Raw genomic sequence first — 13373 nt, 5'->3', positions numbered from 1 at the left:
AGATGCAAATTATTATTTTGGAGCATATCAAACAAAAACAAAAAAAAATGTCTGCAGATGATCTACGAATGACCAATTTATCTCATCGTGTGTTTTACAGTAATAATTATATGATCTTCATATAATCTATGATGATAATTATATAATCTATATGACCCAACTACTGATCAATTATTCTGAACTTTTTCAAATCGTTACCTAACAGCATTCATATTGCTCTTGCTAGAACAAGACACTTAGAGTAAATACTCTAAGTTTTGTTTATTCAATAACATCAAACTGCTCCTTTCGTTATGAAAATTACAAATCAGTTTACCTAAACCATATACATTTATCTTTCAGTTGGGAGAAAGAATATGGAGTTTCAACTAATGTGATCAGTTACTACAAAATCCATACAAGTTACCAAACATCAAGTCCTGATTTTGGTATTGATGAATTCACAATCCTGAACAAATGCATTTTAAATCATTTTTAATAGGCCTGTATCATTAAGCATGAAAGAGAATAAACATTAAAATTCCATACATCAATTAAAAATCATGTTGCAGCAATGTGCTTCAGGATGAAACAATTTAAAAACAAAAAGTTTCATACTAAAAACATTCTTTTTCTGAATGGACTGTGAAACTTGGACAGGAGAAGGAATACATGTAGCACTTTTGTTTTGCAGAAATGAATTTGATATTTGACAACAAAATTTCCCCCAATTTTTCAAAGCTCCTGGGTTTCTGACATTGTTAGGGTAATGTAGCAACAGACCATAAATATGTACAAGTGCATGATTAGGCATGAAAATCTTAGAAGCTACTACTGCCAATACAACTGAAATTATGATGGCATACATATTTTGTGAATGACTTTCGCTCACTCTTCCTCCGCTTATTCTGAACTTATTTGTTTGATGAAATGAATTGCCTATTTTCTTGTCATGCTTATATTTCAAGTACCTTTTAATGTCAACACCCTAGTATTGTGAAATATGTAAAAAATGGGCTTTATGCCATGCACAGAAACTTGATGTATACCATCGATCTGCTCATGCTCAAATGGTTAAAATTTCACTTTTCTCACAATTTTAATATAAAATCAATGCAAGATGCATATGGCCCTGTAGAATCAAAGCAAATATCGTGAGTTAACATGCTATGAGATGTGCATCTATGCAGTCTATTTTTTTTTTTGTGTGTGTGTGTGTCAAACTGAATGAGAGCTGTGAAATCCATGCTAATTGTTACAGATTTTCATGCATGGCCAGCAACATATGTTATCTACAATGTCTAGAATGTGCAATTTTTCTGAACTCTCAAAAATATCTCATATTCTATCTACCTTTAACACATGTGTCAATTTTAACATGACTGCACACAGTCTCCTCCAGTCAGAATTAAATATTGCAGTACTTTAAACAACCATAGTGTCTACTGGACATTTGGTGCTATGGCACAAAAATACATAGAATGACATTTAGGATAAATTCAAATTATATGACCAACAATTTCATCAGTGATTGCCCCCCCCCCCCCCCCCCCCACTACTTTCTGCATCCCCCATCACCCATAAACTGGTCCCTGTTTATAACCATAGCTGAAAAAATAACAGCCAGTTAGCTTTCAGGATTACTGCTTGTTGCCATGATAGTATTTTGCTATGATCACACTTCACTTTCCATTACCAGGGGAGTATCTATTTTTGCAACAGATCTGACACGTATTAGTACCACACAACATTACTGATTCTTAAAAAGTTTTAGTGTCTCTTTTTCTGCTCTACAAAGGACATGTTTTATGATCCAAATGAATTTGTCTTCTGACAATAGATATTTGATTTAATTTCATTTTGTCACTCAAAATTAATTCTTGTGGCCTGGAACAATCATGACCTTTAATATTGTAAATATATGCCTTTATGGGCACTATGTTTATAATTCAAGAATAGTAGGCCTATTTTAGCAAATTTGAAGCTCCTGTTTCAAGAAATATTCTAGGAACTATAACAATATGCCTCTACCTTCTACAATATGACACTTGGGGGTTTGCATGAATATTTAAGTATGAAAACTACTAATGTTGAATAGACACGCTTCATTTGAAGTTGGCTGTTTGTCGTTAACCAGATAAACTAAAATACTTTATTGATCCCAATTAAATCTTGCTCAAGAAGTTACAATCTACCTTTTAAGTGTCAATCATCATTTGGTCCTCTACTTTGCTGACATTGACAAGTTTGACTGTTGTATTATGTCTACTATGCCCTGGTGTTCTGAAGTTAGCAGCTATTAGCTGTGACTTGTGTTTATCATCTTACCGTTTCTGCTGGCTTGTCAACGTTTCTTTGTACTTTCTTCAGTTCTGGTCTTTCACTGCAGAAAAAACAACAACAAAATATATCATTTCAAATATGACCAGAACTCCATGGCACCATATATACAGCATATAAGTGTTTGATATAATTTTCTTCACAGAAATTTGAGAATTTGGGGAAGAAAAAAATAGGCCATTTTGCAAAACCAAAAGAATACTGTTGATCAAGGTTTTACTTTGAAATAAAAGCAGATTGGGGAATCAAAATATTTTGTTGTTCAAGACAGTAGAGGTCAAGTTGTTTCTATAGATCTTTTTTTAATTCAATGCTTAATGAAATGCCATCCAGTATTTAACGAGAAAGATCGCCATAGATCTTTTACAGATTTCTTATGTTTGTTTGTTTGTTTCATGAACCATTGAAAGATATTATCTTCACCAAACATGCCTCAGGGAATTAACCTGTAGAACAGACTGCAGTAAAAGAAAGGTCAAATGGTAAAATGGACAATTGAGAGACTTAGATCAGTGAATTTGCATCGCTACATATCTGTATATCAAGCTCCTTTTTCAAATCTCTTCTCAGATCTAATGGTGACAGTTTGGGCTTAAATTTTTGACATTTAATCTGTCACTGCCATGTTAAAAAAAACCTCAGTATATCAAGACACAATACTAATGCAATACGCAACTATTAGACAGTCTATTTTTAGCAATGGTAATTCCATTAATTGAAGTACACATAAGTGCGATACCTTTACAGGTGCACTTAATATACCTTGGCTGCTTGAAGAAAATGACAGACTAGCCACTAAACATTCCTTCCCTGGCTGTTGTTACCTTGCCTTACTCTCTCTCTCTCTCTCTCACTCACTTTCTCACTCACTTTATCTATCTATCTATCTATCTGCCTATCTCTATCTATCTATCGAACAATCTACCTATTTATCTAGAGATCTACATATCCATCTATCTAACAATCTATTTATCTATCTACCTATCTCTATCTATCTATCTATCTATCTATCTATCTATCTATCTATCTATCTATATATATATATATATATATATATCTACCTATCTACCTATTTCTATCTCCATCTATCTTTTCTGTCTCTGAAACTATTTCACGGAATCCACAAATCTTTGTCTTCTGGGCCACTATTGAAAACTCTCCATCTATTTATCTGTCTCCATCTATCTCCCTCTCTAATTCTTTATACCTATCTCCCTCCATCTACCTATCTATTTAACTATCTATCTATCTACCTATCTATCTATTTATCTATCCATCCATCCATCTATCTATCTATCTATCTATCTATCTTTCTATCTATCTCTATCTCCACTCTCTATATCTATTCATATATATCGTTCTATCTTTTTTATTTCTATCTATATCCCCCTCTCCTCACCCATCTCTATCTTTAATCACCTCTACATACAGGTATCTCCATCTCCCTTTCTTTTTGTCTCTGAAATTATTTCATAGAATCCACAAATCTTAGTCTTCTGGGGCACTACTGAACACTGTACCTACACTGTATTCATTTATCTATCTATCTATCTATCTATCCATCAGTCTATCTATCTATCTATCTATTTATCTATTTACCTCTCTGTATATCTACATATATATATATATATATATATATATATATATATATATATATATATATATATATGTATATCTCCTTCTCTCTTTGTCCCTGAAATCATTTCATAGAATCCAAAATTCTTTTGTCTTCTGTGTTTCTACTGAACACCGGCACAAAGTCACAGAAATCACAAATAAGAATCTGTCATGGCTCAGTGGACACAACCACAGAATCACAATCACAGGATCCCTGGTTCAAGCCCCATGGTTGCAGTGGCTGTACTTGTCGGCAAGGTATATCATCCTCATGGTCTAGACCTCCGGATGGCTATCAGTTCCATGGTAACATACATTCCCTTCATCCTTAGTGGTCACATAAAATAAATCTGTTTAATTCCAAATGTTGTCATGTTATGCAAGACCTAACAAAATGTTCTCTTTTCTCATATCAACATTAATTGCCAACTTACAATTTGCCTCTTGCTTCATGGGCCCTGACTTTCATGTCTTCAATCTGTGATGTCAAATGAAAAAGAAAATATTACAGGTGGGAGAAACAAGGAAATAATATACATACTGGTATCGACATGACATTATAGTGTTTCAAGAGATAAAGTACTCAAACATACAGAACAGTAAAATTTTCATTGAGATCGAGCATACAATGGAAATTTATGGCGTTTGAAAGTTTCACACGCTCTCATAAAATACTGATAATAGTCAGAAAAATATATGAGAATTTAGATATAACATGAAATGTTATCACCTCATAGGTCTTTCATTATTTTACTCATAAAAATATGACAGGTACCAGAATTGTGGTAGGGTGTCCAACGTTTGCACACTTTAATCGTGCCAAAGTGCCAAAAACAACATAGTATTACTCCAAAAACAAAGAGGTCCTCGTAAAAGGTGCAACCAAATGTAATGTTTTAAGACAGGTTGGAAACCTGAAGCCCCATCTAAATCAAAACTATACCATTCCTTGAACTTGTTGAGGACGAGTCCAGAGTATGCTCGGACAGGTGTCTATGGGAAATGCGTGTTGTAGCAAAATCAGTCCGTCCCCAATGGGTTAACCCATTGGGGACGAGTCTCGAGTATACTCGGACAGGTGTCTATGGGAAATGCGTGTTGTAGCAAAATCAGTCCGTCCTCAATGGGTTAAAGTGCCTCTGAAAATTTACCCTGTTATTTCCCATGAAAGTAGGATTCACATTTATCCCCACTCAGACTATAAGACAGTGAGTGTAACTACTACTGCTAGTTAACATGCCCAACCCTGTTGTCCATTTGTCTTATTTTACCAAATGTTTGTATATGAAAAAAAAAAACAGGATTATGTGAGACTGAAGACAATTATTTTCAAGTTAAAGATGTTAAAGACAGCCAATCTCATTTGCATGCAGATTTTTGAAAAAATTGGTGAAAACACTTAGGTATTGAAGAAAAGTAAACACTATTTGGAAACCTCCTGTAAATTTTGAACTCAAGAGGGTCTTTATTTGTTTAGTTAAATTGACCGTTAAAAGATTCGAATAATTTTTTCATACTACGAAAAAATTACTAGTTTTACAGACCTGTGTGATGCATTTAGCTGCACATAGTAGTTCATGTAAATGGTGTGTTGTTATTTCCCATCGATAACAAAGTAAGAGAAGCTAGTGAATTCTTCTTTTCTGACAGCTTTAACATGCATATCTTTTGTTCGAAGTATAAGTATCATATTACAACCACAGGAGGATTAATGTATGCAGCTGTGCCTAGTACACAGAATACGTTACGGTGAGCGTTTGGTGCATTATTTGAATTTTAACGGCTAACAACATTCAAATATCACAGAAATGTTATAGCTTTACAATAGCCTTGTCATTCTGGTGGAATATATCATATTCTGTGCTATTTGGGAAGGAATGCAAAAGGGATGGCCCATCTTTAAGTGACCTTACCTCCAGATCCTGCTTGCGTATAGTCACTTCCAGGTCAAATTTGTTGCCCTCGGCGTCCCGCAGCTGATCGTAGAGCTCCTCGCACATCGCCCGGAGTCGGTCGCGGGAGAGCGAGTCGATGTCGAGTGGCTTCACGTTCTCCTCAACATACTTGTTCCTCATCTCCGCTTTCTGCTCCGCCTCGGCCTTCAGGTCGGTCTGGGCTTTCTTCATCATCATTTGCTGGGGTGGAGAAGATGGGGAGTTGTTGGGAAGAGGCGGGGATTGGGTTGACAAAAATGGATCGGAGTTTGAAGGACAAGTTCACCTTCATTAACAGAAGGATTGAGATAATGTAGCAATATTAGTAGAACACATCATTGAAAGTTTGAGGAAAATCGGACAATCCGTTTAAAAGTTATGAATTTTTTAAGTATCAGCATAGTCACTGCTGGATGAGAAGACTACTACAGTGTATGATGTCACATGCATACAACGATACAAGGAAAATATACAGAGAATTTCACAAAATGTTACATTTTGAAAAAGGTGCATATTTCTCCGACTTGTCACTGATGTATGTTAAGGGTAATATTATTCCCCCTTGCCTTCTGAAAGAGGGAAGTCAAGTGTTCTTTTAGTATGCGAGAAAAGTGAAAACATCTGTAATTTTCCTTATACTTTCTTTATATCGTTGTACTCATGTGACATCACAAGCTGTAGTAGTCTTCGCATCCAGCAGTGACTAAGCAGGAACTTCAAAAATTCATGACTTTTAAACGGATTGTCCAATTTTCCTCAAACTCTTACTGATGTGTTCTATTAATATTGCAGCATTCACTCAATCCACATGTCTATGAAGTTGAACTTGTCCTTTAAGCTTTGCCCATTATATCCATGATTTAACACCTTGTGGTGTCATTTAGAGTTGTGAAGTCCTAAGAAACTCTCTTTATGGGGTAAGATGTGATGTTTCTGACTTTAAAAACAAAATGATCACAAGTTGGCTAGTATTAGTGGCAGGATTTGAATGAGCGAAGGACTGCCGGCAAAAAAACTTTTTTATCTTCCACTTACGAGTCCAGACATAAAATCAAAGGAAGAATTTGGTTTGGTAGCTGCAAGCTCAGCATTAGAAGAGACAAAATAGATAAATGACTTTAATAGGCAAAATAATACTGTTAGCATTGAATACATGTGGGAGAGCTGCTTGCTGTAAGCAGTAAAGTATATTCAATTTCATTCAGGTGTTTACAGCAACCGTAAGTTGCAATGACAGCCGTTGCCAAGTCGCTAAGTGAAATCTTCAATGCTGATCGGTTGTTTTCCAACAGTTGCCATTGCAACTCTGAAATTATTGCAATGCACGATGACTGTAAGCCTCCCATTGATGATATGAATCAGGGTCTTACCATGCATGATATTTTTCTTCCTTACAGTAATCGTAAGCTGCAATGACAGCCGTTGCCAAGGCGACATGCGAAATCCTCAATGCCGATTGGTTGTTTTCCAACAGTTGCCAAAGCAACTCTGCAATTATTGCAATGCACGGTGACTGTAAACTTCCCATTGATGAAATGAATCAGGGTCTTACCATGATATTCTTCTTCCTTCCTGCTGTCAGCTTGCCCAACTTGCCGCCCAGCTTGGGCTTGGGCTTGGCCGCTTCGGCCGGCTTTTTCTCTTCTGCAGCCCCCTCATCTGCTGGGGCAGCCTGTTTGGCCTACGAAGCAAAGCAGGGCAAGGGTTAGGAAGCACAGGATGCGAGAAGCAATCAGCAAATTAATGTTTTTATTCCTTTTTTTTGGCCATTTATACCATTGCTACTGGTCCCTTTTGGGGTGGAGCATTAAAGGGATGGTACAGTAATGGTGGATATGAGAATTGGGCTTTTAACTTTTTGCTAGATACCAAGAAAACACATGATAAAGTGCAGAACATACCATTTTAAGAGGAATTCAAAGTTTATTTGATGAAAATCAGGTTTGGAATGACTGAAACATTCAAAAACAAAGTAAAACAAAGTGATCGTAATAAAGTGTGGGTCCCACACTTTATTAGAATAGCTCTTTTTTTGATATCTCAGCCATTTCAAAACCAATTTTCATGAAATAAACGTTGAATTCCTCATATTATTACATGCTCTTTCATATTTCATTAGAGGTTTCTCATTATCTCACCAAAAAGTGTTAGAAACCTAAAATTAGGTCTCAACCAAAACTATACGATCCCTTTAATATAGTCTTTTGAAAAGAAGGCAACATTAACCCGTCAAGGATGTGTCCCGAGTATACTCGGGCAAGTGCCTATAGGAAATGCATGTTGTAGGAAAATTAGCCTGTCCTCAACGGTTTAAGGTAACACTTAATTTGAAAAAAAAAATGGGAAGCATTAAATTAGTTGTTTTATAATTACTTTAATTGCTGTCTAATGAAGTACATTTGGTGTAGTTACTTTGACAGGTAAAGCAGGGCTGTCAATATTAACGACAACATCAGAGATGTTTAATGAGCAAGGGGTGGGGGGGGGGGGTGTTTGTGCATTTGTTTATCTCAAGCAGGAGCACATCCAAAATTAGGGAGGACTTTATCTCTTTGTAGGGGTCATTAAGAGATATTTTAGTGGAGATTCCTGCAGAATTAGGGAAATTTATCAGGTATGTATTTGCTATCGGCTCCCTACTATGAAGGATTATCATATCTCACTAAGCTTGCCAGGAAATCAGTTGATTGCAGTTACTTTGACAGATGAATCATTCTGCTTCAGCTTGACCCTTCTAGAGTCACAATTTCTACTACATATAAACTCAAATAATAATGAAATCAAAATGACTATAAATATGACAGTCCTGAAGCATTTCATTTACAAATCATACTTTCAAAGCAAAAAATAAAAAATAAAAAATGCTCTCATACTAGGACAGTGCTTGGTTGTATGAAAAGGAGGTAAAAAAAAAGACAATTACCAGGAAACAAACTTTCACAGTGAATCAAAACTGTCAAATTTTTCTGCCATGTCAAAGTAGAAGATGGGATGGGATAGAATAATTTCAATTTCTTGTTCTCCCTGAAAATCGAACACAACTTAATGCAATGATTTGCAAAGGAAATGTTAATGGAATTAATTTTCAATAATGATGAGTAGAATAAAGACAGAAAGAATCAATTAGAATTAGCTGTATACAAAACTGATTTATAATATAAAACATGCTGTTATTGCACTCATATGTGCACAGAGAGATATATTGGTTAGTCTTCTGTGAGCTTCTATAATACATAACTCAGGACTTACAGAAACAGAATTAGTCCTAAAATTGTCTGGTGCTTGGTTAAAAAGTTTAATCCAGTGTATTTCAGCATCAGGCAGCTCGCTCATCATTTCAAGAACGATCTATCTGATGAAACTTGCTTAAAGCCACTAGCCATGCAAATATTGAGTGCCCTGTGCAAAAATCTATTGGAATTTCAGAATCTTGTCAAAAAGGGTCAGCAAACCCTGTCATTGAATGACAAGTCAATCTAACTATAATGCAAAGTAAAATATGGCAATACAATTTAAACATTTTAATCAATTGAGTATTAATTGACATATATTTTTTTCTTTTGCATCATTCCAATGATAATTCAGATGTCACTAACTAAAGGTTGAACTCAATGAATTTCTCATTCATGCTCTTTTCTGGGTGGCAAGCATTTTCATACTAATGAAGCTTGTTGCTCTGTTGGAGTCTTTTTTCACTTATAGTTTCATACTAAAAGTAACATGCTCTGCTTTCTACAGCAATTCACTTTCCTTTCTTAAAAAAAGTCATGCCTAATGAAAACTGATCTCTCATGCTGCACATAATAAAGAGACTAACCACAGGCAATTTCTAGTCGGGCAGAAAATATCCACACTGGATATCAAATAATCTCTTAATCCAAATTGAGTGCATACCATCATTCTGTTAATTCTATTCCCGTATTATATTTTGAACATGCATCAATTAATTCATTAATTAATTAATCAATTAATGAATTAATTCATTCATTCATTCCTTCATTCATTCAGGACATTCTTTTCTTTTATCTCATTCTTTGATTTCATTCATATATTTCTAGCATTCAGCATATCAAGCTCAGCACCAATGCTCATGAAAAGATTTGAATACAAGGCCGATAGTGTGTACCTCCGCCTCTTTCCTCTTTTTCTCTGCCTCCTCCTTCTTACGACGTTCCTAAGGTTAGAGGTTAAGTACAAGTCATTAGGTGACATGCACGCACATACATGTATAGTCAGAATTATCTGAAATTTGCATCACTGGAACAGTTGCCAGGAAAAACCATGACTAAAGATAATTCTTAAGATATAGTAATTTATGATAAATGACTTTTTCATTTTTGCAGCCATCTGGAAAATCTTTGGTTTTTGAAATGCTGCAGTGTCCGCTGATATTCAAAAAAGAATCAAAAGTATATTTGGAAGATGAAATCTACCAGCCTCCTTTTGCAAAACAGATTGCCCACCAATCCTTGGATTACAAAAATGAAGAAACTAACAGCAAAGCTGGTGATTGAGTAGAAATCATGTACTATTTTTCACAGTTTTTTGGTCATGGTATTTCTTGGTTTGTGTCCCAGTGACATGACTGATAAAACATGGAAGACTGGATGAATGAATACATTATGACATCAAATAATGGATTGTGTTATTTCACTCTTGAATACATTATACAGTTTGACACATCATCAGATAATATCAGTTTTGTTCGTGAATAGTTATGATTGTGACGGTAATCTTTCAGGAATGCCAACCTTGTAAATATCATTGCAGTCTACTGAGTGCTGAAAACGCATATATTTATACAAAAAGCACTGTTTCTACATTTTCTGCAATAAATATATAAATACAAATGCAATTTGCAGGAAAAAAAAACAATATTTTCCAAGAAGCCTGGGGAGTGTAGTATTTTTGGCAAAACCAAGTACAAAATACTGCATAAATAGCAACAGATGGCATCTCTGAATAGTTCAGTTAAGAAAAGAAGATGCACAGACATTTCACGTGTGTTGAATGATACACGTAGAGATGCAGGGATTGCCAAGTATAATGTCATATTACATCAATGACACACTTTACTTGTAAATGACTAACTATAATCATTCCTTCACCATGAGATAGGAAACATTGAGTGAATTGAAGGACTGAACATATAGGAAAATGAACAAACAGCATTGCCATCAGAGACAAAAACCTTATAAATAGATACTTTAAATACAGAGAGAGCATGAAGGAGTAGCAAACATGATCAAAGATGAAAACACTGTTGTTTTACACTACAACAGAACAAAAAAAAACAAACAACCCAACAACAAACAAACAAACACCAGAAAAAAACCTTATTGCACTGGATAGGTGAAGGAAACTCGTGCGAACAGCAAAAATACAAAATATGACAATGCCACATCTACCATGCAGGAATCCTGGAAAAAAAAAAGGTTAGTGTACAAAGTCTATTTGCTAAATGCTAGGAGTGTTTTCAGTATACAATCCAGCTATATGTCCAGCCCTTGGTAACTAAAATTCACTGTTGGGCAAGCAAAATGATAGGAAACTTGCCCGAGAGATAGTTGTTGTAGTGCCCTGATCTCAACAAACATGTTTGGTGTGCTAAACTAATGATTCCAGGAAATGAGTTCAAAACACAGTTTTGAGTAGTACAGTGCACTCCCGTTATCGCAAAGATGATTATAATGAAAATCTTGTTAAAATGAAGTTAATTATTCAGGTCCCCAACATGATCATCTATTTATCTTTATATAATTTCTTGTTTGGCTATAACAATATTTCTATACAATGAACGAGAACTGCCAGTCGAGAAGACATTGTGATATCGGGACTTGTCTGCACATTATCTCACTATCTGTATTGCCAAAACCAAATGGGTGAAGATGATTAATTGCTACTTGTGAAAGGTATACTTCTGGTGAAAGACATAGCGTCGTAAATGTGGCGCCACATCAGCAAGCCATGGTTTATGAGACATGAACTGTAGGTGGCAGCACACCATGTGTAGGTCAGAATAGGGACATGATTAATGGATTGTTTGATACTCCAGAAGCAAAACCAGTCTTTCTATACCAACGTTCCCACTCCAGCAAATCAAACACGAACTTCCTACTTTGATGATTGAGTGACGACAATGGAGCATGACAAAGTGTGAAAATGAACAGTTTCAGTGACCTAGGTTAAAGTTCAGAGGTCATTGAATCAACCAATCACTGATAAGTGTGTGTGTGTGTGTGTGTCTATCCAATATGTGGTGCAGAGCTACATGCATGCATTCTTGGTGTATTCAGCTGGATATGCATGCGCATGCAAGGGAAAGTCCTGTGTAAATTGAAGTATGTTCTCATTTAAAACATGAAGTGTATTCAAAATGTAAAGTTAGTTACATATTGAGTTAATCCTAGCTTATGCTTCAGTCCGACTACATTCATCTCATACAAAGATGACACACATAAACATTATATACGTTTCATACTCATTTGTAATGTTGAAGTGTGACAACTTTATATTCACACATCTTTGCACTGATATTAAATTTTCAAGATGGCAGACAATGCAGTAGAATTTATGCAGAGAGACAGAAAAGTTCAGCAGCTAAAATTTGTGATCAAATATTCATAACCTATCTTTCTGATGCTAGGCAGATTCAAAACCAAACTCTCTATCTCGCATAATGTGATTGTAACTCCAGAGTGTAACTTATCAGCCTTAAATTTTTTGAATCATTTCTGATGTTGTCATATTAGTTTCAGCGTGTCCTTGAGCACTGCATTATGAAATTGCCTTGAGGAACATTATGGGTTGTCAAAATGAATCACTTAATTTCTCAAAGTCCTTGAGGAAGGGTTATTCATTTTGTTTTGTTTCTTTTATGCTGGACAGGTATACAATTTTACTGAGAAGACTGGTCACTTGGAATAAAGTGCAATAAAAGTGATATGTGCATACTGTAAAACATGATATATTGGAGGCATGAAAATTTCACGAATTGGAGCTGACAGGCTTTCTCGCAGCATGCAATTTTCATGAATTGCCACTGGCATCCAATGCATATTGTGTAGGTTAGAACTTTTGCATTCATTTTAATTTCGCAAATTTTGGCGCTCGCGAAATTCGAGAAATTAAAATGCACGCGAACATTCCTCATTTTACAGTAAAAGCATGTTTTGCAGGAAAAAAAAAAATTCAAGGTTTACTTGAAGCTATAATAAGCACAATTTTCACTGTGATATAAAGTTGTGGAAACATAGGGCCTATAGACAGCAATTATAGCAATCCAAACACAGTTTGCATATAAGCACAGAAAGCTTATCCAGGAATGACTTGTTGAATCCTTTCAGAGCATGGGTGCACAAGATTGTGGCGACATATGGTGGCAATATGGTGGCAACACTGTGACAATTTGGACCTAAAGTGTAAAGATCCTATCAAGTCTTGATAAAAGGGCAATGTAGAAAAAAAAAAGAGAGAATAAGACCCCCAGCACCATTTGTGACA

General features: G+C 35.4%; 1 protein-coding gene across 1 annotated transcript in view; it reads right to left on the bottom strand.

Annotated features, from left to right (window-relative positions):
* The window catches only part of LOC139710457 (uncharacterized), a 123390-nt gene that overhangs the window by 4579 nt on the left and 105438 nt on the right, over positions 1-13373 (bottom strand). The window contains exons 10-14 of the mRNA XM_071622374.1: positions 9997-10044; positions 7423-7542; positions 5850-6071; positions 4371-4414; positions 2308-2362 (exon numbers count right to left, since the gene is read on the bottom strand). Of these exons, the coding sequence (XP_071478475.1) occupies positions 2308-2362; positions 4371-4414; positions 5850-6071; positions 7423-7542; positions 9997-10044 (489 nt within the window). The remainder of the gene's footprint in view (positions 1-2307; positions 2363-4370; positions 4415-5849; positions 6072-7422; positions 7543-9996; positions 10045-13373) is intronic.

This window comes from Diadema antillarum, unplaced genomic scaffold (genome assembly GCF_040938485.1).
Source record: "Diadema antillarum isolate AM-2024a unplaced genomic scaffold, OU_Dant_1.0 scf00000038, whole genome shotgun sequence".
Classification (NCBI taxonomy): domain Eukaryota; kingdom Metazoa; phylum Echinodermata; class Echinoidea; order Diadematoida; family Diadematidae; genus Diadema; species Diadema antillarum.
The sequence above is the reverse complement of the archived record's forward strand: the minus strand, read 5'-3'. Positions and strand labels throughout refer to the sequence as shown.